Genomic DNA, 26,453 nt, shown 5'->3' with positions numbered 1-26,453 from the left:
ATCATTGTAATTGACAATCATACTCTCTCAAGCCACTAGTGAAAGAATGCATTAGGACAATATACTTTTCGGATTGCATTAGATAGAAATCGGAAATTTTCCAAGGATAGATATCATGGGAGAGATAGCAACTTAATATGTAAAATTATGGGTTATTTTGGCCGAAATACAAATATATATAATTACTCAAAATAATACAAAATACAGCGATTTCAAGCTAGCTAGTGTAAACTCCACATTTCTTCTTTCCATTGGCTAAAGTTTAGTTCAATATTTCGGAATACTAATGAAGAGTAACTATTTCATCCCCTGTTTCCTTCAGAAAAAAATTAATTGATTATTGACATACGAAGTTTCAGTCTGTAACTGAATTGCAAAAACCATGATACTAGTGCTATCTAATATAGTAATGTTATGTATGTGTCTGATGACAGCATCAGCTGGGAAAGCAGGTAAGTTATTTAGTTATTGCGTTTCTAGAGTATGTACATCGGTATGTAAAACTAGAATTCCTAATTTCTATAGTATTGACATTTATCAAGCCAAACTGATTAAATAGCAACTCAAAATTTCTTGTTCCTGGCAATGAAAGACAAGCAATGTATCAAAGAATAAAATAAACATCTATTTGAAAATCTTAGCGTTTACTTTTGAATGTCAATTTGATATAAAATTAATCTTTCACACGTTTCTTTTTCCTTTAGGTGAAATATACTTTCGGCAGATTAAAACACGACTAGATCTTATCGAACCTTCATTGGCGGTCTGGTCTGGATTCGCTGACAGATTGAGTCAGTGTGGTTTTATATGTTTGCAAAAGGGTCGCTGTGTGTCCTTGTTGTACAGTCCTGTTGACAACTCTTGTAAGCTTTTCGATGTCATCTATGATGAAAGTGGAGGCATTGGTGACATAGAATATTATATACTAGATACCGGAAGTACCATTAGGGGTAAGTAAACGATGTTTGGGGATATGGAGGAATCGCCTCTTTTGTCTGTTTCCCCGAATACCATCCCACGATAACCTAATAAAGAAATACCTGGAACTCGTTCTTCAATTAATGCTCATGTCTGTCACCCCTTTGCTCAAGTTAAAGGTCACTGGGAATTTTGTGTCCGGGCCATAGTATTCTGATAGAAAAAGCAACCATGGCTCAGGGTCATTTTCGCAAGTCACTGGGAGAAAAGTTACATTTCGTGTCTAGTCCATAACTTTTTAATAACGAAAAAGAAAACATTAGATTATCGTATGCAGGATTCCAACAAGCAGTTTCCTCAGCTTTTGAGCACAAACACACAGGATGCTATAAATGTGTAGGTATTGGTTCAATGCTTATTCTACATATATTGCGTAAACCTATTCAGTTGAATACTTTCATGTCAATTCAAATTTTGAGAGGGTTTGGAAAGGACTACATTTTGTGGCGGGAGAATTGTTTTAAAAAGCTCTAAATCAGCACAATTTTACAGTTTCTGTTTCATCTAATATATTGTCAATAATAGTCTGGGCATGTAACGTATTTCAATTCTGTAATTTATTATGCAAGTTGTAGAGAATTGAAAGTAATTCAATTATTATAAAACAAAACACCAATTCTTAAAATTGTTTGGAACAACCTCCTTTTGAATAGCCCGAAGTAAGACATTGATTTCTAGTGCAAATCTGAAAACTAACTCCTACTATGATCTTTTAAACTCAACTTTTATATGAAAATCTTATTTCAATCCGGGTTAGAAGAAGTCCTCAGTACCCCTTGCTTGTCGTAAGAGGCGACTAAATGGGGCGGCCCTTCGAATGAGACCACAAGAACCGAGGTCCCGTATCACAGCAGGTGTGGCACGATAAAGATCCCTCCCTGCTCAAAGGCCGTAAGCGTCGGGCATACATGTAGGCCTAGATTTTTCAGCCCTTCACCGGCAATGGTGACGTCTCCATATGAGTGAAAAATTCTCGAGCGGGACGTTAAGCAATATACAATCAATCAAATTGGCCGACAATGTTTAAAAGCCTTCTAAACTATTCCAAAGAAACGCACAGGAATTGTAATATGATGCCTTTTATTTGATAATAGAAAAAATAGACACCAGTCATGGTAGCTCTTTAGCAGAGTGTTCGCTTTGCGATTGGGAGGTTGTGAGTTCGAGTTCCGCTCGTGCCACGGCCGCGTCAAACCTAAGACGCACATATAGGTAGAGATTGTTCCTTCTCCAAACGCTCGGTATTTAGAAGTGAGAGTCAAAGGTGCCATATGTATATACGTCCTCTTTGTAACTATTTTCATTTAAATTCATTGTTTTACTCTACGTATGCACCAATAAGTGTAAAATAAATTTGCCATGGAGCGTGTGTGGACTTAAAACCGTGGTTTGCGACAATGCTTCAGAACAAGCATTGAAAGCACTACAGTAATAATGTCTCCTACCGGCATACGTGGAGGAAATGTTTAAATAATCGTGCAAATGGGACACAAAACAACGCACCGATATAACATTCATATCTGTATGTTAAATAATTATGAAGGACTTCAAAATACTGCTTAATATCAACTATTTGAAGGCCGATTTTGAATACCCGCGACTGCAGCAATGCGGTAAAATTGAGAACTGCCGACGTATCAGACTTCGCTCACCGACTACACAAAAATACCCACGTAATTAACAGATTTGATACATGTATAAATTTTCCTTGACGTTCCTTTTGTGATTTAATGAGCTTGAAATATCAAATTAATGAAGTATATTTTTACAAAATCTGCGATCGAGGCTCGTCGACTGCCTTAATTCAGACTTCCTACTTTAAGGAGGTATACTACACCAGAAAAATTTGATGTGGATGTGTACAACAATAATTTTGAAGTTGAAAACTTTCAAGTTTACTTTAATTAGTAAAAAAAATGCAGTTTTAGTAGAAAACAATCTGAAACCCGTACTGGACTCGAACACACGATCAGCAGTCGACGTGCTACCTACTGAGCTACTCAGCTAGGCGATATTTTTTTTAATGAATAGACAAATATTGCTGATATTTAATTTTTTATCCATGTTTTAAAAGGAAGTCAGTCATTATGACGATGTAGAATACCTCCTTAACGCATTTCCATTGAAACTGAATGCCGATCCCGATGAATAAAAAACTTGAAATATAAAAATTAATTTCTCTAAAACTTGTCCATGAAACATTACGAACTTCGAACTTGATCTGTAGGTTGCAACTCTGAAACTATACTACAAATTTCAAATGAAACCACGCAAGCATAACGGAAAAAGTCTGGAAAACCAAACCAACATGGGACAAACTGACAGACAGATGGAGTACTCAGAAGAAAGTTATAGTACCCTTCGGTTTTACAAACCGGTAGGAGATTAATAACTACATTAACTTAATAACTCCTTGATCTATATTCACATTCATCATGGCGTCTGGAGAAATCAATTTTCGCGAGCACTTCCTTTCTTGTTTGCAGCAGATTGATTGAATCACACACCCGATGCTATTAATTAGGTGTAATAATTCTAAGTAATGCCATTCATAAGTAGCTTGGCTTTTTATTTTTTAGTAAATGCTACATACTCATTAATTGCTTATTTTAACAAATTTAAGTAAATAGAAATAGTTAAGTAAAGTCATACTCTAAAGTAAGTAAACTATTTTAGTTTAGTAATTGATATGTATTTCAGTAATAGTTTTAAGACTTTAAGTAAATGCTAAGTAATCATTAATTGCTTATCATTATGATTTTGCGTAAAAATATTTACCAAGTAAAACTTGTTTTAATAGTGTACCGTCACGTACTTTCAATTTAAATGAAATTTATCTCTTAAATTTACATTTGACTTTCAATTCTATTGGAATTCCCAGCCGTTGAAATAGACGCACTATATTTTTCAAGATTCATACGTGCACTGTTTACAACTACAGCGTGTTCATGAGGAAATGGTTACCATTACAATAGGTAAAGATAAACAAAAATTGAAATGTAAATATTTAGAAATGTATGGTAAAGTTAGGAAGTTTTCCGTATCTGAAAATAACATGGAAATTTATAGTTATGAGTTTTACCAGGAAATTACTTCTAAAACATCAATATCTAATCATTTAATATCCTTTGTGTGTCTTACAATTTATAAATATTAAATAAATTTAGACTTGATGAGGAGCACATATCCGAAGAAAACTTTACACACAAACTTAAGTCTCGCCTAAGAACACAAACTTAAGTCTCGCCTAAGAACACAAACTTAAGTATCGCCTAAGAACACAAACTTAAGTCTCGCCTAAGAACACAAACTGGTTCCCTGTACCTACAACACTCTACATGTAAACTCTGTATACTAGCTTTTAATATCTGAAAATGATTACAATGTACAACACAACATACAACACAGTGTTCAGCTAGTTTATGAGTAAATCAAGAACCAAGCGATTGTGAAAATTCAAAAAGCTCAGAAATAAAGATTTAAGATAAAATCAATACCTCAATTCTTTCTCAACAATTAACTATATATCGAATGTTACCCACATTGTGACTTAATCTATTATTTATTATTGATTGTACACTTATATATGTTCATATACCGTTCTTAATAATTGCTAATTAGCAGTAGCCTTTTCTAATTTTAATGATTTAATGTACCTTTAGCACCCTTCCAAATTATATTCGCACATCATTATATTGGAAAAAAATCTCCCTTTGTCTATCAAGAAGTTCTTACACAACAAAGAAAAAATATTTCCCATTCTTAATTGGGGGTTTACATTTTTTCGCGGAGTTGAAAAACAATCATTTGTTGATAATCATTTCAATATGTTTTATGCCATGTAAGTAACATTTTCTGATTTATTCAATATACAATAAGCAGATACAAAAACAATTATGTTCGAGCAAATACCTGGAGCCTGGATACAGTAGTGCATTATATGTCATTGGAACTGTAACTATGTCACACAGCTATAATGTCATATCAAGTATATTGTGATATAAAGTATTGTTTTGTTCGAGAATTTCTAAAACTCAAATTGAGACCACCAGCGTTCAGTTCCGTTACAAGCATATTTTAAAGATGTTCGCACCTGAGATTTGGAGTAATGTTGGTTTTTTGGGAAGTGTATTTTTAGCTCTTCTGAGCCAAAGGCTCAAAGAGCTAATGCTATGGCCATTTGTGCGGTGTGCGTAAACTTTTTAGAAAAAGGGCTATAACTCAAGAACCCCTTGGGCAATTTTTTTCAAATTTGTTACAGGGTATCATTGGCCCAAGGGCTTTCATACATACTAAATAGAGGGATGTGACCCTTTAACAAGGGGAGATAATCAGGAAAATACAAACAAAAGTAGTGGTTGCTAAAAAATCTTCTTCTCAAGAACCACAGGGCAGATTATCACCAAACTTACACATAAGGATGAGGATATGTTGTAGATTAAAAATTGTTCAAGGTATTACCCTGGGACAAAGGGCGTGGTCTCGAGGTCACTTCAAAGTTGACCTAAATTTAAATTTTTTTTAAATTCCTTAAATCTTAGATATTTTAGTCATTATAAGGACTAGGATCATCAAATTTTGACAGTTGATGCATCTTAGGACCTTGTGTCAAGTTGTCTCAAAAGTAGGTCACGGTGACCTACTTTTTGAATTTTGCAGGTATTTATTTTAAAATTAATTTTGATGCGTATCTTGGACACTTTGAAGCCTATGATCATCAAAACTTGTCAGTTGGTGGATCATGGGACCTTGAAATGCGTCAACTGAAAAATAGGTCATCGTGACCTACTTTCTGAATTTTATGGCTTATCATTTATAGATATATTTTAAGTTGTTATTTCAAATACCGAGAGGTTTAGAATCATCAAATCTTGCAAGTTGATGCATCTTGAGGCCTTGAAACATATTTATAAAAAAAAAGTAGGTCACAGTGACCTACTTTTTGAATTTTGCAGATATTCAAATTTCACATTTTCAATTTTAGATGCATATTTTGGGCATTGTAAAACCTAGGATCATCAAAGTTTGTCAGTTGATGCGTCTTCAGTCTTCGGTTTGTGTCGACCAAAAAGTAGGTCACCGTGACCTACTTTTGGTATTTGACAGCTAAATTACTATATTTCAGACACTATTTGACCTACAATCATCAAACTTTGTCAGTTGATGCATCTTGAGTCTTCGGAGTGTATCGACCAAAAAGTAGGTCACTATGACCTACTTTTGGCATTTGACAGTTATATTTATATATTTCAGTCACTAATTGACCTACAATCATCAAACTTTGACAGTTGATGCATCTTGAGTCAACGGAGTGTGTCGACCAAAAAGTAGGTCACCTTGACCTACTTTTGGAATTTGACGGCTATATTTATATATTTCAGATACTATTTGACCTACAGTCATCAAACTTTGTCAGTTGATGGGTCTTGCATATTCGAAAGGTTTCGACCAAAAAGTAGGTCAACTTGACCTACTTTTGGAATTGGACACCTATATTTATATATTTCAGATACTATTTGACCTATAGTCATCAAACTTTGTCAGTTGATGCGTCTTGCATGTTCAAAGGGTGTTGACCAAAAAGTAGGTCACCTTGACCTACTTTTGGAATTGGACGGCTATATTTATATAATTCAGATACTATTTGACCTACAGTCTTCAAACTTTGTCAGTTGTTGGGTCTTGCATGTTTGAAGCGTGTTGACGAAAAAGTAGGTCACCTTGACCTACTTTTGGAATTGGACGGCTATATTTATATATTTCAGATACTATTTGACCTACAGTCATCAAACTTTGTCAGTTGATGGGTCTTGCATGTTCGGAGTTCGCTGACCAAAAAGTAGGTCACCATGACCTACGATTGGAATTTGACAGCTATATTTCAATATTCAGATACTAATTGGCTTAAAATCATCAAACTTTGTCAGTTGATATTTCTTGGGTTCTCAAAATGTGTAAACCAAAAAGTAGGTCAGATTGACCTACTTTTTTTGAATTCTTAGGATTTAACTAAAGATTTAGAATACTAAGAGGCTAAGAATAGAAATGGTGGGGTTGTACAATTTATCAGAAGAGCGATTCTAGGCCCTTGGGCCTCTTGTTGATTTCAACATCGAAGGAGAATAAGGAAATTAAAAAGAATAACTAGGGTAGTTGCTATTGAGCTACAGTGTTTTATTGAGATCAGTATTGAACCAGTAAATACTTAGTTGTAGCATCCTGCGCAGTTGAGCTCAGGAGCGAACTTCCTTAAAACATTTTTTTATCTGAATTATCTCCTGCAATGAAACGCGAGTTCGGTTTTGAAGGTATAATCTGAAAGATTTGCTACTCTTCGAATTGCCGAGCGCTTGGGGAAGGATCAGTCCTTTTTAAGTTTTAACGCAACAAAGGCACAAACGGGACCCACGACCTCACCCTGACGAGGTGAAGGCCCTAACCACTGGGTCACATCGACCAGACTCACTCTCACGAGGTGAAGGCCCTAACCACTGAGTCACATAGACCAGACTCACTCTCACGAGGTCAAGGCCCTAACCACTGAGTCACATAGACCAGACTCACTCTCACGAGGTGAAGGCCCTAACCACTGAGTCACATAGACCAGGCTCACTCTCACGAGGTGAAGACCTAACCACTGAGTCACATAGACCAGACTCACTCTCACGAGGTGAAGACCACTGATTTACCGCCACCAGTGTTGTATAGAAAAGAAAACACAAAGAATTCGTTTCATATTTCAAATATAACATCTTCACTGCATGCATACTACTCACTAACTCTTGTTGGTGTAGTTAAAAATGAAGACCTAAAGTCACTTATTTCAAAATACCCGAAATTTAGAGAGCCCAGATCTTTCAATTTACAACAGAACTTCAACTCTATAATGTTGAATATTATGCCAAAAGATGGCTAAATATGAAAAAGGGAGGACTTGATACCTTGTCAGAATGGATAGAAAGTATAAGAGTTAAATAAACAGAAAGAATCTGACCAATTTGAAGAAGATATACATACATTTTTGTTTTCACCGCAAATATTACCAAGCTAGTCGTATACGATTTTCTTGAGGTGTTTTTGTTCTCTTGCTATGATATAAATGCGATTGTAGCACTCTCCGAAATAGCTTTAAATAAGTTTTCCTCATCATAATTTCCGTAATTCACATTTTGATCTTCATGACGACCTGGAACTTCTGAAAATGCGTCAGTGTCACCTTCCTAATGTTTTCTATCGCCAGGAACGTTATCTTACTTTGAATTGAAACGTGCTATTGTTCTAAAAATTGAATTGGGTTAAATTCTTTTGGTTAGATACTCGCTGCAATTTGGCGCTGTAATTTAAATTTAATTTTTCTGCTTAGATTAAATTTTGTCTTGATAAAAAGTATCATGCTAGACAATATTTTGTGTGCAACATCATTTTACCCTGTACCTTTGTTCAAAATATTAAAGGATTAAACAAGAAATAGCTATTTAAATTTTGAGGATGAGACAGTCCTTTGAGAAAGTGCTGGTTCCTAGCAGCTGTCTCACCCTAACCAATATAAGTGTATCAGATCTGATACATTACTAAGTAAAGGTAAGGTAAAGATAACGAACAGTAATCAATCTCATAACTCCTATAAGTAATACAAAATAAAGATTTGGGCAAACACGGACCCCCTGGATATACCAGAGTGAAATCAGGTGCCCAGGAGGAGTAAGCATCCCTGTCGACCGGTCATACCCGCCGTGAGCCTTATATTCCGATCAGGTAAACGGAGTTATCCGTAGTCAAAATCACTGTGCCAAGAACGATCTAACAATCGGTATGAAACACGTCAGACAGCATTTGACCCAATGATAGGTTGTATTGGCAAACTAGATCGTTATAACGACCACATACTTTGCGAAATGCTAACTGTAAGGTAGCTCACTACATTCAGAAATAGTTTCTCAAATCAGTACGAATTTATTTCATTATAAAAGATATGATGATATACAATAAGTATATATGTCAAAAAGGCAAAAAATATACCAATTTGGACAAAAACATGATTTTCAAAAAAATCATTTTTAACTATATCAACACATGAACAAAAGACTTTGAGGGATTTGAACTCGAGATTTGCGGTTCACCAGCCCAATGCTTTAACCACTAAGCTACGATGATAGACAAACAAATCGATCGATACAAATAATTTCACAAAACATTTAAATCGCCATCTTGTGACGTGGTGTCATACAGAGTATAAGCTTTAGTGTAGTGAGCTACCTTAAACGAGACTGTTGGAACCCCTGAACCATCAACTTGTCAGTAGCCTGCTTCGATTTAAAAACTGACCATAAACAGAACAAGCTCTTACGCATCGAATCATCTGAGAGATATAAACACCATATGCAGGCGACAATGGGATATTGCTACATAAATATGGGGATTTGACGACGGAGAAGCTGAAATCATCCTGTTTGCCATAAAGTTGAGTTGTTAGTTTGCCGTTAATATCTACTTTCAATAAAACATCTAAGTATGAAGCAGAAGTGAACGACTCTGTGGTTTCATTTATTTCGAGTTCACTGGGATATATCGGATCGACATATGAATGGAAATTATAATTTTAAATAGATAATACGTCGTTGATATATCCAAATGTCGAATTAAAGGCTACAGCAAGAGCTTTTTCTTCTCACGTAGAAGTTTTTGAATAAACTCTTTTTCATAGGAATTTTATAAAAAAACAAGTCAGCTAACAAAGGAGCACAATTCATGCCCATGGGTATTCCAACAGACTTTGGAAGACCTGATCACCAAAGACCACGAAGATATTGTCAATGAGGAACTCTAGCATATTTTTTGTATTTTGGAATCAGAGTGGCGTTTAAAGTAATTCCACCCTCCTGTGAAGTCATCAGATTTTGCAAAATCAATGATTTATTTAGATTTATGCATGTTGGGAACATAAATTTTGTGAGAGTCTTTTCCGATAGTTATTGTAAAAATTCTTGTTAAATCTAAAAACAAAATATCTAAGTTTTAGATGAATAGTCCATAATACGTTTTAAAATATTGAATCCAAGGGCAATAACTCTGTTTTTATTTATTTCTTTATCAAATCTATTATGTGATAGATGTCCTTTACTTTTACAGACATTTTGTATATTTTCGTGAAGATACAGTTTCATGAAATTGATATGAATGCTATTATATCGTCATAACCAGTTTGTATGAAATTTTGATAACGCTGTTTAAGGAACATTGCAATTTTCGGACGGTGATATGTACGTCTCGCATCTTAAAAAGTGTGATGACCTATGCATTTCATTTGATAATTTGTTAGTTTTAAGTCTAATGATTGGAAATAAATATACTTTTAAAACTTGTGTAAGATAAAACTGCGAGTATGGATTTACCTTAACAAATCTAATATTTTGAATGAATGATCACTAGATATGAATATTTCCGTTTTCCATGTTTGTTGAAGAAGCAACTGTTAATGATGTCAAAAAGTCTAGTCTTTAATGTATCGTGAGGAATGATCGTGTAAAGTGATGAAAATTAATACGTTTTGATGTTGTTGATTTGAGAAAGGTTTTGCGATTTAAAATTTACTAAAGGTTCTTTAAAACATTTTTAGAATCAACATTAGAATACATCGTACACTGTAAAAAAAAAAAAACCCATCTGGTTACATGTATAGGTGCAACAGGAAATTTTAATATAAAACTAATGAGAATTCCCAGTCAGAAAAGCTTACACAACACCAAAATAATGCTTTTGAACATGAACAACCTGAAGTAGATACCGGATATAGTATCTGGTAACAATAACATGAAAGCTCGAAAGTCTCGCCACAGGTTCCAAAACAAACACATCAATATATCATAAGACCTGGTACAATTGTGAAACCAGAGTGATTCAATCCATGTAAAATATAAAGCACTAAATTACTATACATGAAAAGGTGAAGATAACTAACAGTGATCAATCTCATAACTCCTACAAAGAATACAATATTAACATGGACTTCTGGGCATACCAGAGGTGGGATCAGGTGCCCAAAAGAAGTAAGCATCTCCTGTCGACTTGTATGTTGATTGTTCATATTGTGTTTGAAGTGATTATGCATGTAAAATGGTTTTGTGTTTTGGTTAAATGAGATTATATATTATCTAGTCATTTACTAGTCAGAACATTTATCAAGAGTTATCTGTCGTTATATTTTGGTATTTTGTATTGAGCACGTGCGACGCGTATATGTTCTATTTATAATCAAATAATGAATATATAGGTTAGAAACATGTTCGTTTGTGTTCGTGACTTTTCATAATCGGTACACCACCCGGCAACATACAAAAGAAACGCATCATTAATTACGATTTCCCGCTATTCTCTTTGTACTTTGAATTCAACGTGATTACTAAAACAAACCCAGCACTGCATTCAAAAGAGTTGAAATAACAAGTATAGTCCGACAATGATTCTTACTCTGGTGTAAAATTAGTATTTTTCACGTGACCGTGGAGTAGTTCTTAGCACAGTGTTTCTGACTACAGATTACTCTGTTGACGTGATTATAGGACTCGTTTACTTAATTATAGGTCTCACGGCGGGTGTGACCGGTCGACAGGGGATGTTTACTTCTGTAACGTGCAAGGGAGGTCACTGCCTGTGAACCCCCGTGGGCTCGTACCCATGATAGAAACGGATAACCCTGAGATGCTGCAAATATGTACAATGCGCAGACTTTAATCAGTTATACTGCGCCTATATAGGATCTATTGACTGGTAGCGAACAAGTGCACTGGCAGGGAATTCCACACACCAGCGCACTTCCACAAGGACAAGCAGGGATGCCCGCACCCGTGCCCTTGCGCAGCGATAGGCAGGGATGACCGCACACTCTCTAATTACCGGTTCTAATTAGAGACACTGGCAGGGATGTCCGCACACCAGAGCTCTACCACAAGACAGTCAGGGATGTCCTCACACCTGATCTTGCGCAGCAACAAGCAGGAATGTCCGCACACTTGTAGCTATGAGATGCCAAATCCAGAGCAGGGTTTGACCACCCACTCTGACAGTAATAAGCAGGGATTACCACACACTTACTACTTAAACGTACAATATAAGTAGGGAAGTCTGCATACGTACCTTGCAGGGTTTGTCGAGTTTTACCTCTCGAACAGATCTTTTTACCCATTGTGTAGAAGAATCTTATATATCCGCAGTACCATAATGATCCGTAGTGTATAATTACTTACAAATTAAGACAAAATACTAATCATGGCCAAACTGGCTAATCTTTATAGAATCTACTATAGAAACACACAATGATTATAATTTTATGAACTTTAATTTAAAACTAACCATCATGAAATATTTATTTGAGTATGTCTAATAAGCAATTAAAATGACAAGGGCGATAACTCTCGCAATAAGGATAACATAAGAAATACAGCTTTCCACTTCACTTCTCCTAGCCACCTGATCTCACCTCAGTTATATCCTGAGGTCCATATTTGCTCAACTATCTGTTTGTATTCCTTATAGGAGTTATGAGATTGATCACTGTTAGTTATCTTGTGAAACCATAGAACATTTTGCCTTTTTTAAAGCGGTTTTCAAACCTTGGCAATAGGCGATTGGGTGATAGGTGATTGTTATGGTATTTGACAGTGTACATGTAGTATAGACGTGATTGGTGGAAGGAACTTAACTTTTGCGTTTGGGCGGTTTCGAATAACCCTGATCTTGGGTACCACATGTTCTCTGAAGCCCCTAGGAACACGGTGGATTGCCAGGGTATCGGATGACAATAAATCCTTATTGGCGTCCTCTTTTAGCGCTTGTATATCTCATCTACGAAATTTTCGTTTTGTTTGAGGAACTTTCTATTGATTTTCAAAGAAAACTGCTGGTTTCAATTCGATCGATCGATCGATCGAGAGAGAGAGAGAGAGAGAGTCTCTTGACACGGTGTGAAGTTGTCTAGATTTGTACTGTACTTCCTGTTCCATCACGATACCGACCAGGACTTTAATGTAAACAATCTAATAAGTAAAAAAGGTGGAATCAGGTGACTCGGAGGAGTAAGCATCCCCTGTTGACCGCTCACACCCGCTCTGTCTTGCTGTTGACTAAGTTCAGCTATAAATATGTACATGTATACAAAAAGGTAGTAATTGTAGTGAATTGGAGAAAAAGTAAAGATAACTCTCTTTTTTTTAGGTCACCTGAGTAAACTCAGGTGACCTATTGCAATTGGTTTTCGTCCGTCGTCGTCTGTTAACAATTGAACATTTTTAACTTCTTCTTAGTAACTGCCAGTCCAATTCTTTTCAGATTTGGTATGGAGCATCATTGGGACAAGAGGAACATAAATTGTACATTTCAGGACTCCAGCACCCCTGGGGCCCTAGGGGTGGGGAAAAAACTGCCCAAAATTGACGAATTTTCAAAAATCTTTTTCTCAAGAACCACACACATGTAAGAAAAACTAAATGCATAGTGATGTAGAGCATGAAAGCCTCTACCACAATTGTAAATTTCATGATCCCCGGGGTAGGGGTTCTGACCCCAGGGCGGGGCAAATTTTGTTATATAGTGTTTATGTGTAAAACACTTAAATTACATCTTCTTTAATGCTATTGATACTAAATTAAAAGTAAATAGATATTTAGAAAGAAGAGGTAGTCCTTTGCCAAAATTGTAAAGATGATCCCAGGTGTAGGGGTTTTGGTGTCAGGGTGGGGTCAAAATGTTCAGTTATTAAATGTGTGAACAATAGATATTTTTAACTTCTTTTTGATAACTATCATTCCAATTCTTTTCAAATTTGGTATGAAACATATTTGGAACAAAGGGAACATAAATTGTAAATTTCAGGATTCTTTAACCCCTGGGGCCTTAGGGACAGGGCAAAAACTGTCCAAAAATGACAAATTTTCAAAACTCTTCTTCTCAAGAACCACACACATGTAAGGAAAACTGAATGCATAGTGATGTAGAGCATGAAAGCCTCCATCACAATTGTAAATTTCATGATCCCCGGGGTAGGGGTTCTGACCCCAGGGCGGGGCCAAACTTGTTATATAGTGTTTATGTGTAAAACACTTAAATAACATTTTCTTTAGTGCTTTTAATACTAAATTGAAACTAAATGGATAGATCCGGTAGTATTTTACCAAAATTGTAAATTTCCCCAGAGTAAGGGTTTTGACCCCAGGGTGGGGTCAAACTTAGTATATAGTGTTTATGTGTAAGTTTGCTGATACTCTATAAAATCTAAATGCATACTTAGGAAAAGCAGAAAAGGATGTACAAAAAATGGTGAATTTCACAACCCACAGGCTTTCAAGTGACATTTTGGAAACACTTGCAATAAGGGCCATTTTTAGGGCAAATTATCAAAACAATAAGGGCCTTTTAAAGGATTTTTAAGGGCTTTTTATACAAAAATAAGGGTTAAATTTACAAATCAATAGGAAAGAAAAAATGTTTTATTCACCATTTGCAAGAGCAATAATACAAAAACTAATTACCCGCTCAGAAGATCATACCAGTGGTCATCAACAGCCATATTCGACATTCAGCACAAACCATGATATAATTGAGGTGAACTCCCATGGCTCACAATCAATGCTGAATATGGCTGATAACCATCAAGAATTAATCAGCATATTCATTTTCTGAAAATATTATAAGAATAAATTTAATAAATTCCAACACTTACTTTATGTCAAATTTATTTAAACTTTCAAAATTTGAAAATGTAGGAATTTCAACAAAAAATTAGGGCTTTTTGAGGATTCTAAAGCTCAAATAAGGCAAAATAAGGGCTGTTGTAGAAAAATAAGGGCCCGCTTGAAAGCCTGAACCCAGGGTTATGACTCTAAGATGATTCCAAATTATAGTCATATCTTTTGATGTTTTAATGTTAATACACCTATTATTTAAAACCATCAGTGTATGCACTTTTGAGGGCAGTTTTAAGAACACATCTTGTTTTATACTGTTGCTGAACATTAGAATTTAGCTTAGATACTTAGAATAGGAAAGTTTTTCTAGATTTCATAGCCCACGGAAGTAGTGATACTTTTTCACTAGTATTCAGGTAACCGATAAGGCCTGTGGGTCTCTTGTTTCTTGGAGAATTAGAAAGTAACGTTACGTTAAAGCTGATATTACGGATGCGTATTGCTGCCAACTACAGTAATAAATATGCAAGGTGAAGTTAACGAACAGTGATCAATCTCATACATGTAACTTCTATAAACAATACAAAATAGATAGTTGGGCAAACACGGACCCCTGGACACACCAGAGGTGGGATCAGGTGCCTAGGAGGAGTAAGCATCCCCTGTTGACCGGTCACACCCGCCGTGAGCCCTATGTCCTGATCAGGTAAATCCTGATCAGGTATCCGTAGACAAAAACGGACGAACGACGTTATGTTGTGTACAGCACGACATTCCTGAAAAAAAAAGACCTAACGTGACGGGAGTAAAGTCTTGTACACCCCCACCCAAAACAAAACGTGACGGGAGTAAAGCCTTGTAACCCCCCCCCCCCCCAAACAAAACGTGACGGGAGTAAAGCCTTGTACACCCCCACCCAAAACAAAACGTGACGGGAGTAAAGCCTTGTACACCCTCACCCAAAACAAAACGTGACGGGAGTAAAGCCTTGTACCACCCCCACTTCATTCATGCTGGAACCCAACCCAAACTCCACACATTAACTGTAATCTTGCGAGTTCATGAAAGTAAAGTTGTATATCAAAGGCTACCCCGTTTAGAAATTTTCTCACAATATCACTACTTGAGATAACTTTGAAAATGATTCTGTCCTGTTTATGTAGTTCCAGAGTCTTGTGTAGATGTCGCCACCTGCTCAGGAATAACGACAGATGGGGAGTATTGGATATACCCTAAGTCATCCCAGAGAAAAAGAATCAAGATCTTTTGTTACAAATTGAGGTCAGATCCATCGGAATACATCACTTTAAAGAGCACCAACACCTTTATTCAACATGATGACACAAACTGGCCATCGAAAGGACGACAATGCTACTCGAGCTATAAACTGCCCTTAAAAAGAGCAGATTTCACGAAGGTCGGAATACAGATTCAGGTATGCATGTTAATTTAAAGCTAGATCATGATTAACTTTGTTAACTTTTCCATTAAAGGGAAAGGCAACCCTAACCACATTGTTGCCTTTATGAATAAAATATTAATTACTGATATCGCAAATCACATTCTTTAAAAACAAAAATTCTTGCTTAACAATTAAATCAATATTAATCTATCTTATATTTCAAATTACCCGCCGCTAAGAGAGCGGCCAATGAAGTTTAATTTATTACGTCAGACCGTCGGTTCCGGTTTATTTCATCAGCAGCACTGTAAATATGACAAGTCACGAACAACTAAGTTTGGAGCCGTATAGATTTGAGCCCGTTCTTTCGCAAGAAGAATTTAAGAAAAGACGACGTTTAGTCGCAGACCAGGCAGTTGGTACTCGTTTCTTCATACTTGTAAATGTCTCAAACCTGAACTTGTTATTACGCAAATGATGGATCCACAGTTTACATAGTATTTTCTTTTCAAATAACTTTGTTGGGTCAATAATTTCGGGAAAAAAAAAACTTTTTTCACATCTCCCCTTCGCATTAGTGTAATTAACTGCTTGACAGGAATGTATCCACATATTTACAATGTATTCGTAAAATCTACAACATGCACTGTGTCTTTGATGATCTTAGAATCTTATCAAAACCGGAATAGACCATGTGACGTCAAAATTATTGATTTTTGTGGTTTTGAATACAAAAGAGTTCTGCATCATGGCAGCCTCTATAGATGGCGGGATTTTCAATTTTTAACGTTTTAAAATTAGTACTGAAGCTTATCTAGGCCGTATATCAAAAGAACAGTATGACAAATCTTTATCATCTAATTAATCCTATCATATGTCATGGAAAAAATATTTCACGTTGATTTGCCAATGTAACGCAGTTTGAACCCGGCCTTTGACCTGTGGGCATTATGGCCCTTATGTTTGAAAAACCAACGTCATTAATGGTAATAGAGTAGATCATTATTATCATATTATGTCTATACCAAAATAAGAATCATTAACATGACATAGTCACGAAGATCACAAATTTAAAATGTTACTGTTTTATTTTGTTGTTGCCAAAATTGACAAATTAGTGATACTACAACTCAGTTTGTGATCTATGATAATTTAAAATGTATTTTATCCAAGATAATTCTTTCTACAAGAAAGTTATAATGACATTACTTTTGTGGAAGATTATTTGACGACAATCGGGTTTGCTTTCCAGCAGTGCGCGATCCATCGGTGACAAAGTCCAGTATTGCCAGGCTTTAAGAAAGAACCCTTAAGTATTGATTGATTGTATATTGTTTAACGTCCCACTTGAGAATTTTTCACTCATATGGTGACGTCATCATTGCCGGTGAAGGGCTGCAAAAGTTAGGCCTGTGCTCGGCGCTTACGACCTTTTAGCAGGGAGGGATCTTTATCGTGCCACACCTGCTATGACACGGGGTCTCGGGTTTCACGGTCTCATCCGAAGGACTCCTCTTACGACAAGCAAGGGGTACTGGGGATCTATTCGAACCCGGATCCCACGGGACCCCTTAATTTTTCTTTACTGTGATACTAATAATTACTAAATGGAGAGGTATTTTTTCAAGTTTAATACTTGTGAAAAATATTACGCAGAACATGGAAGTAGATGGAACAGACTACACATTTGCACTGCTGACTGGTCTGGTCACAGTACCATTTGGACACAGTATGGACTGCAATGGCGAAAGACAGAGACAGCCATGCCCACACTATGGAACTGCAACCATTAACACCCGAGGAACTGGACTAATTATCGATCTCACTGTAAGAATATCAATATCATCATATGTATATCTTGATAAAATCAAACTATCAAACTGTTTTTAGGATTTGTTTTCTACGTTTTCGACATTTTCTCTCTCTCCAATAAGCGACATCACCAGCAGCCTTTTTCTCTCTCTCCAATAAGCGACATCACCAGCAGCCTTTTTCTCTCTCTCCAATAAGCGACATCACCAGCAGCCTTTTTCTCTCTCTCCAATAAGCGACATCACCAGCAGCCTTTTTCTCTCTCTCCAATAAGCGACATCACCAGCAGCCTTTTGGCCTTTGCATGACATTCAGGGCATTTTTTACCGCGACAAGGACCTTGCTTGCCAACCCGTAACTCTCACTTCACGAGAAGAAAAATTTCTTGTTGTGGCCTTAAATTCGACATTTAGATATTTTTACAACGTCTATTAACAGTAATCATTTTCATTCATACATGTATGTCGATTCGATATATCCTTGTGAACGCGAGATAAAAGACATCATAGAGTCCTCCACATCTGCTTCGTACTTAGAAATTTCATTGAAAATTAATATCATCGGCAAACTAACAACTCAACTTTATGACAAAACGGGTTGATTTAAGCTTCCCCATCGCCAGCTTCTCATATTTATGTAGCAATATTCCATTATCACCTACATATGATGTTTATGTTTTTCAACTGATTCGATACGCAAGAGCTTGTATGATAAGTTTTTAAATCGAGGCAGGTTACTGACAAACAAGTTAATGTCGCAGGAGTTTCGAAGTCTCGATTTCGCAAATTATCTCGTTATAATGATCTAGTTTGCCAATACAACCTACCATTGGGTCAAATGCTGTCTGACGTGTTTCATACCAATTTTTAGGCCGTTCTTGACACACTGATTTCGACTAAAAATTACTCCGTTTACCTGATCAAGACATAGGGCTCATGGCGGGTGTGACCGGTCGACAGGGGGTACTTACTCCTCTTAGGCCCCTGACTCCATGTCTGGTGTGTCCAGGGGTCCGCGTTTACTCAACTTTTATTTTGTATTGCTTATATAGGAGTTATGAGATTGATCATTGTTTGTTATCTTCACCTTTCATTCCAACTTTTAAATACTTCTAAGATATAGTCACATGATGCTTTCGACTTAGTCATCCTATTTTCTTTTGACTAAAATGGTACCAAATTCAAAAGATGGATTTCAAATCGAATGGAGGTCAATTTTAAATCAATCTTTTTTGGATGAAAATTATGAAGTCACCTCTCTCACGAAATGTGGACTGCTTCTGTTCATTTTTTCCAATATACTACATTGTACATCAAAGCAATAGATATACTGGCTACGACACTGTTGGTTCTGTAGACCTCAGTCAAATTGTCGACGAAACCCGCGTCTTTAACATGAGACAAAATTTGATGTTTAAATAACCAACAGTGTCGTGGACTTTTCAGTACTTAACTATACTTGTATTCTTTCATATCCGACACTTTAAGAAAGTAGGGTGTGTGTGGGAGATACATTTTCAATTATCAATGTTTAAAAATGTAAAGGGCAATAAATCCTATGCTGGTATTTCTCTACCATACCTCTATTAAACAGTGATTTACCTAGATATTTATAATTTATACTTACTTAAAAAGTAGCAAATTTTTTAAATTGAAGATCAAAATTGTGTGATTCTAACGTCTTTTTTATTAGGCTCTTTAACATGTGATTTTCTGATGTTGACATACTTCTGTTTACTTGCTAGATATGTCTGGTAACATATATATTTTCTTTAAACTACATGAAATGGGAATCTACAGTTTTTCTACTTTGAACCCATACTAGTGTGGGAATGAAGTCATTCTAATAATACTGATGTTTGTAGCAACGATTTCCCCCGTATATTACAGCCTGGAATAACGGGCCGAGGTCGGATTTTCTTCTCTCTTGGCTAGAAACGTGTCCTATGATAGATTTCGCACGGTTTTCAAGGTCATTTTAGTTTCTTCCTATGGCAAAAAACAACAACAAACTCCGCCCTGGATCAATATATATATATATATATATATATATATATATGATCCCGAACGCACGGTCAATATTTACATACGCCGCCTGTGATATAGAGTTATCTTATACCAGTACAAAGGTTTTGTGCACATTTATTTCCAAATTTTTATGATCGTTATCTTGTGGCTGTAAGTTTGACCTTGGCTTATGATCTTTAAAAAATCCAACAGTCTCCCTCCTCTGACTAGCAGATGCTGACAGACGGACAGACAGACGCACTGTGCCACACCGAAATCCATAGAACATTATTTGCAAATTTCTTCCAATGTCTCGAAGGGAAAACATGTCAAAATATGACAAACACAACTTGTCATAGGTCGAATGCTTTCTGATGTATTTCATACCAATAGTTGCAATAGGCCGTTCTTGTGAGCAGTGTGTTTTATGAACCTCTTGTTCCAAAAAACGTTTTGCCAGAAAGACACAGAATTTCTCTACATATATCTTCAGCTGACATGGGGCGTAACCGGTGGCTGGCGAATGGAGTTAAAAGATTTTAATCGCTCAACAGACGGCGCTGAGATATCATTTACCTGCGCGGGATGGTGCGGCAAATGTGGACCTGTTTCCGAACCCATCAAATTTCAATTGTCAACAGAATTTAGTAAGATATTTAATGTGATATTTCTTTTAAAGCTATTTTCTACAATTAAACACTTAAAATCTATTTAACCAACCTGAGCTGATACCTCAAATGAGAGTGGGACTTTGTCATGTGATTTTCTTCTTCACATTTTTGACTTTTTCTATATAATTATTGGATCAGTTTGAATAGAGTGCGACGCAAAATATCTTGGAGTAGAAGTGTTTCTCAAATGAGGAGATAATATCAAAACGAGAGGCTCATGGGCCATATCGCTCACTTGGGCAGCAGTTCCTAGCAATAAATAAGCTTGAGCTTTAACTATCATTATACAAGCAGCTTGGTTCAGATGTTTTTTCAAAAGTAACGACTTAAATTCACCAATTTTCAAACTTAATTATTAAACTTCGACTACAAATTCATCAATTACCATATGCCTTTGTAGACGGATATGGCTTTTATATTAACAAATTTTATCTAAAGATGCTTTGTACCAAGTTTGATTCCCTATACATTCGCATGTAAAACTTTGATCCCCTATTTTGGCACCTTTCTAACCCCAGGGGTCATGATTTTTACAAACTAAAACCTCCACTTTGCCAGGAGGTTTTCCTGTAAATTTCAGCTCTTCTGGCCAAGTGGTTCTTGAGAAGAAGATTTTTAAATGACCCCATCCTAATTTTGCATTTTTGTGATTATCTCCCCTTTGAAGGGACATGGCCCTTCAATTCAACAAACTTGAATCCCCTTCACCTAAGAATGATTTGTACCAAGTTTGACTGAAATTGGTTCTGGAGAAGATTTTCCTATATATCAGCATGTAAAATTTTGACTCCTTATGTGGTTCCACCCTACCATCGGGGGCCATGATCTGAACAATTTTGAATCTACTCTAAATTATAGGAAGCCTTCACTTAATCTCTATCATATGGCCTGGTGATTCTTGATAAGAAGATTTTTAAAGTTTTTCTTTTTATATTCGCATGTAAAATTTAATCCCTTATCGTTGCCCCATCCTATCCCCAGGGGTCATGATTTTAATAAACTTGAATATCCACTATGTCAGGAAACTTTCATGTAAATTTCGGCTATTCTGACCCAGTGGGTCTTAAGACGAAGATTTTTAAATGGTCCCTTGTGATAATTCCCCTTTGAAGGGAGCATGGTCCTTCATTTCAACACACTTGAATCCCCTTCTCCCAAGGATTATTTGTTCCAGTTCTGGAGAAGATTTTCCTATATATCAGCATGTAAAACTATGACCCCCTTTGGTGGCCCCACCCTACCCCGGAGGCCATGATCTACTCTTTATCAGGAAGGTTTCAGATAAACCTTCTCTCATCTAGCCTAGTGGTTCTTGAGAAAAAGATTTTTTATTCTTTATACATTCGCATGTATAACATGGGCCTTCACTTGAACAAACTTGAATATCCTTCACCCAAGGATGCTTTTTGCCAAGTTTGGTTGAAATTAGCCCAGTGGTTCTGGAGAAGAAGATGAAAATGTGAAAAGTTTACGCCGACAACAGATAGCTTGAGCCTTTTCACAGCGGCTTATTGAGTGAAGCGCGATGGCTTGAGTCGCTTTTCACACCGGCACATTGAGTGGCGCGCGATAGCGTTCCATGAAATATAAGCCGATTTGACGAGACTCGAGGTAAATGATCTCATATGCTTTCAAGAATTGAAAGACATTTCTTAAATTTAGTTTCTATTGTATCTATCTATCCACTTCGACAGGGGATGAATACTCCTCCAAGGCACCTGATACCACCTCTGGTATATTCAGAGGCCCGTGTTGCCCAACTCTCTATTTTGCATTCCTTATTGGCATTATGAGATTGATCACTGTTTGTTATAATCACTTTCTTGTTACAAACAATATCATGGTGCTATGCTAACTGCATTTTGGTGTGTCATTCACCATATGAAAAACCAGAATCGCTTCTCGACGATGTCCACTCTGACGTCACAATCAACAAGCATTCTGAGAGTATTGAATGGCAATGCATACAAGTAATCCCCTTCCGGTCGCAAAAATTCTTGAACTACAACAAAATTCAAAGTTCCTTATGTAGGTTATCATAAACGGGAAAATTGTGGAACCAGGATAGGAAAGAAATGGTTGGAAATCAACTACTATTCAGGTACAAAGACTAGACCAGGAAAAAAGACAAATTAGGTTCAGGTCTTCCACCAAGTCAAATGAACTGTGAAATGTAAGTGATAATGAATAATTTAGCTACATTGTTGTATTACTATGCTAGAAGTTTTAATGAGTGTAGTACTTAGCTGCAATAATGTAGCCCTCTCCGATTTTTTTGGGAGTTAGGATCTCCGTAACGGTGCAAATGCGGGAGTGATTCACTCCCGCAACATTTTCAATCGTTCTAAACATTTGCTGACTTTCTTTACGTCAATAAAATGATATTCTATGTTTCTTAGTCAATATATAAATTTACAACCTGCAACTTACGATTTGTGACGCTCTATTCTACCGTTTTCAGCAATTTCGATATATTCCAATTTCTCGATTCATATTTGTGCGCCATGTTTGATGTACTAAAGTTTCAACTTTCGATTGTCAAGTTGTTTGCATATGCCATTTAAAGTAGTATTTACATCAATGGACAAGTATAGAGGAGAAAGCTATTTCGTCGGTATTAAAAAAAACTTAGATTTAGTTTCAAGTTACAAAAAAAAAAAACGAACAACAGTGTAAATTCTTTCTGCAATCATATGATTTTCCTTTCTTTGCCGGCTCGAGTAACTACATTTTCGCGCAGATTGTCAATGTTTAGGTTTTTCAGTAGGTCCACCTACGAGATCTCTCAACGAAGAACTTTGCATGCTGTACGTGATGTTCAATGAAAAACACCTTTATTAGACATGCCCGAGCACAACGTTGGTACTCCTTTTGGTGTAAACAACATTTGGGACTAATACACGGAGCTTATTATCGGTTATTCATAAAAAATAGTTTGCACCATTACGGAGATCCTATGTAATTGCAGCCCTATCCCGAAAACGTCAGAAAAAATTAGATAGGGCTGCATTATTGCAGCTAGTAGTACTCTTATCTACTGAAATAAGGAACTTGGATGTAAACTGATAAGCCATGCTATTTTGTAAAGTCCAAGGGCAATAACTTAGCAAACACAACAAAAAATGTGCGGAAAGCTGATAATTCATGTTATTTGTATAAATTCAAGGGCAATAACTTAATGAAAAATCAACAGACCGAGACGAAATTCGAACTTGATCTGTTACTTGTTATTTCAAAGCAATGTATCAAAAACAAAGAGAGCAAGCATTCTGAGAGTATTGCATAGCAATACATAGTCCCCTACCGGAGGCAAAAATTATTGGACCGCAACAATATTCGAAGTTTATTATGAGACTAAGGTTATGGTACAAGGGAAGATTGGGAAACCAGGATAGGAATGGTTAGAAATCAACTACTATTCAGGTACAAAGACTAGACCAGGAAAACTTCAAAATTGATCTGTAACTTGTTATGGCAAAGGAATCATCATATGATCTACTGAATATCAAATGAATATCTGTAAGGACAAAAAAAGTTAGAAAAACTGACAATTCATGCTATTTTTCTAAGTCCAAGGGCCATAACTTAATGAAAAATCAACAAACCGAGACGAAATTTGAACTTGATCTGTAGCTTGTAATGGCAAAGCAATGTACCAAATATCAAATGAATATCTGCATGCACTTCAAAAACAAGTCCGGAAAACTAATAATTCATGCTATTTTTCTAAGTCCAAGGATCATAACTTAGTGAAAAATCAACGGACCATGGTCGAGAAATGTTGTTCTGAGATATAGGCCTACAAGCCGAGGATTTTATCAAAGTCGAGAAATGTTGCGAGATATAAGCCTACAAGCCGAGGATTTTATCAAAGTCGAGAAATGTTGCGAGATATAAGCCTACAAGCCGAGGATTTTTGTTTGTTTGAAAGATTTCGAGATCGAGGAGGTTATCCCACATCATCTGCGAAAAAACATTGCATTATTATCGATTTTATCGTTCTTTAGCAAAACACTAATTGTAAAAGCAGAGAGAGGATCGCAGAACAGCCATACATTTGACACTGAATACGGAATACAAATCGTCTACTCGTTCGATTGATTGATTGTATATTGTTTAACATCCCACTCGTGAGTATTTCACTCATATGGAGACGTCACCATTACCGATGATGGGCTGCAAAATTTAGACCGATATTTGGTGCTTACGGCCTTTGAGCAGAGAGGGATCTTTATCGTGACATGATGCCTAGGGTTTTGAGGTGTCATCCGAAGGACCGCCCCATTTAGTCGCTTTTTACGACCTATTCTAACCCGGATCCCAGTGAAACCGGTATGGTCTCAATAGATATTACATTATGCTATGTTCCTACTATCACAATTCGCAGAACGATTGAGATATACAAGTGGAGGAATTTATATTTCACACAGCATTTCGAGATCAAGGATGTTTTCCCACATCATCTATGAGAAAACAAAATTTCATCGATTTTATTGTTGCATTAGCTAAGTGTAAAAATACAACGGAGATCGCGGAACAGATATTTAACACTCGTTTTAACTCAATACAAAACATCTACACAGGCCAAAGAGGGAAACAGATATGGTCTCAATAAATATACATTTAAAACACATTTATTCATTGTGGAACTTCGATATATATCACTCTAAAGGCTTAAATCGCTGTATTACAGAATAATATCATTTCTTTGATCTCTGCAAGTACCGTAGTAGAATATCGTATGAACCATGGTTTGGTCCATGGACCTCTTTTTTGTTCAGTTTCATTGTGAGCAACTTTAAAAAAGGCTTTAAAGAAATAAAGAAATGTACTTTTGAAAAGAAAACCTCATAATTTTAAAAAGAAAAACTCGTGTTCCAGGTTTTTTTTTTCATTTTGATATCCGTATCTGCAAAGTTTAAGGTACCAACAACCACACAGAAGTGTGACGTTTACATGTCGATATTTCTTACCAGATTTCTTTGATCATTTAGTTTAGGAAATGTACAAGTAAATGGAACAAAATGACATACAGGTAATACTAGTCGTTTAAAACTATTTTTTTTTAGTTTCAGCCGCCGAGGCAAGAGTTGTAATCTGCAAAGCCTGATCATTGGATATTTCCCATCACGGAAGTCATCTGACTGATCATGTGACACAGAGGACTATTCATAAAGTAGTACAGATACATGTACGGTTGCCAAAGCGTTGATTGAAATCCTAGAACATGGAAAAGGTTTAATATGATGTAATGCAAAACAAGTATGCAACATACTTTGTAGTCTAAAGTAATTAAACATCTATTCAATATAATCATTTGTATTTATTTAGTCATGCGACCCTTAATTGAAGATAGGCTTGAAAAGTAGAACATAAAGCAACACGGAAGAAGAGTTGACTATCTGCTTACTAAAATTTGCAATAACAGGGTTGTTGTAATAAGTAAACATTGTTCGAAGTAGTGATATGAATATCTTTGGACAAAGTTTTGAAATATCGTTTTAAAAAATCGAAAATTATTCTTGCACTGTTCTGGATGACTAACGGTGTCTGTAGAAGAAATGAATCGGAAGATTCCTTCTTCTCCTATGACCGAAACAACATTTCTTCAATACTGCTAAGAGGCTCGATCTCCAGCACCTCACTTCCTGTCTTGTCCACAGGCACTCGACGTTTTAAATATCTGTAATAAAAAATTGTCTTCCTATAAATAAAAATTCACAAGGTATATCACGCCGCTATCTTGGTTTTCTTCTTTACCAGCTACCGGTACATCAATTGCAATTTTCGGCGAAAAGTTTAATATAAAATGATAATTAGACCCTTACCGTTTAGAAGCAACTCTGTCAATGTCTTACCTCTCGCATCGTCATGGTGAACTGGAAATAAAGTCCATATATCGGTT

At 36.2% G+C, this 26,453-nt stretch overlaps 1 protein-coding gene across 1 annotated transcript; it reads left to right on the top strand.

Annotated features, from left to right (window-relative positions):
- Positions 1–409: 409 nt before the first annotated feature.
- On the top strand, positions 410–25,821 carry LOC125662907 (A disintegrin and metalloproteinase with thrombospondin motifs 9-like). Its single transcript, XM_048895252.2, has 7 exons — positions 410–452; positions 642–938; positions 3,304–3,312; positions 15,821–16,092; positions 17,716–17,886; positions 20,371–20,524; positions 25,618–25,821. Exons 1-7 carry the CDS (start codon positions 410–412, stop codon positions 25,656–25,658), a joined length of 987 nt encoding a protein of 328 aa, XP_048751209.2. The 3' UTR covers positions 25,659–25,821.
- Positions 25,822–26,453: the final 632 nt, after the last annotated feature.

Source organism: Ostrea edulis, chromosome 8 (genome assembly GCF_947568905.1).
Source record: "Ostrea edulis chromosome 8, xbOstEdul1.1, whole genome shotgun sequence".
Classification (NCBI taxonomy): Eukaryota; Metazoa; Mollusca; class Bivalvia; order Ostreida; family Ostreidae; genus Ostrea; species Ostrea edulis.
This window is presented reverse-complemented; position numbering and strand designations above follow the sequence as displayed.

What these genes read in the sequence shown, in the direction of transcription:
- LOC125662907 (XM_048895252.2), top strand. Translation starts at nt 410, where the DNA reads ATGTTATGTATGTGTCTGATGACAGCATCAGCTGGGAAAGCAG. An exon ending in AGCATCAGCTGGGAAAGCAG is followed by an intron (nt 453 to 641) that starts GTAAGTTATTTA and finishes TGAAAATCTTAG; the next exon opens with CGTTTACTTTTGAATGTCAA. An exon ending in AGGTCGGAATACAGATTCAG is followed by an intron (nt 16,093 to 17,715) that starts GTATGCATGTTA and finishes AATATTACGCAG; the next exon opens with AACATGGAAGTAGATGGAAC.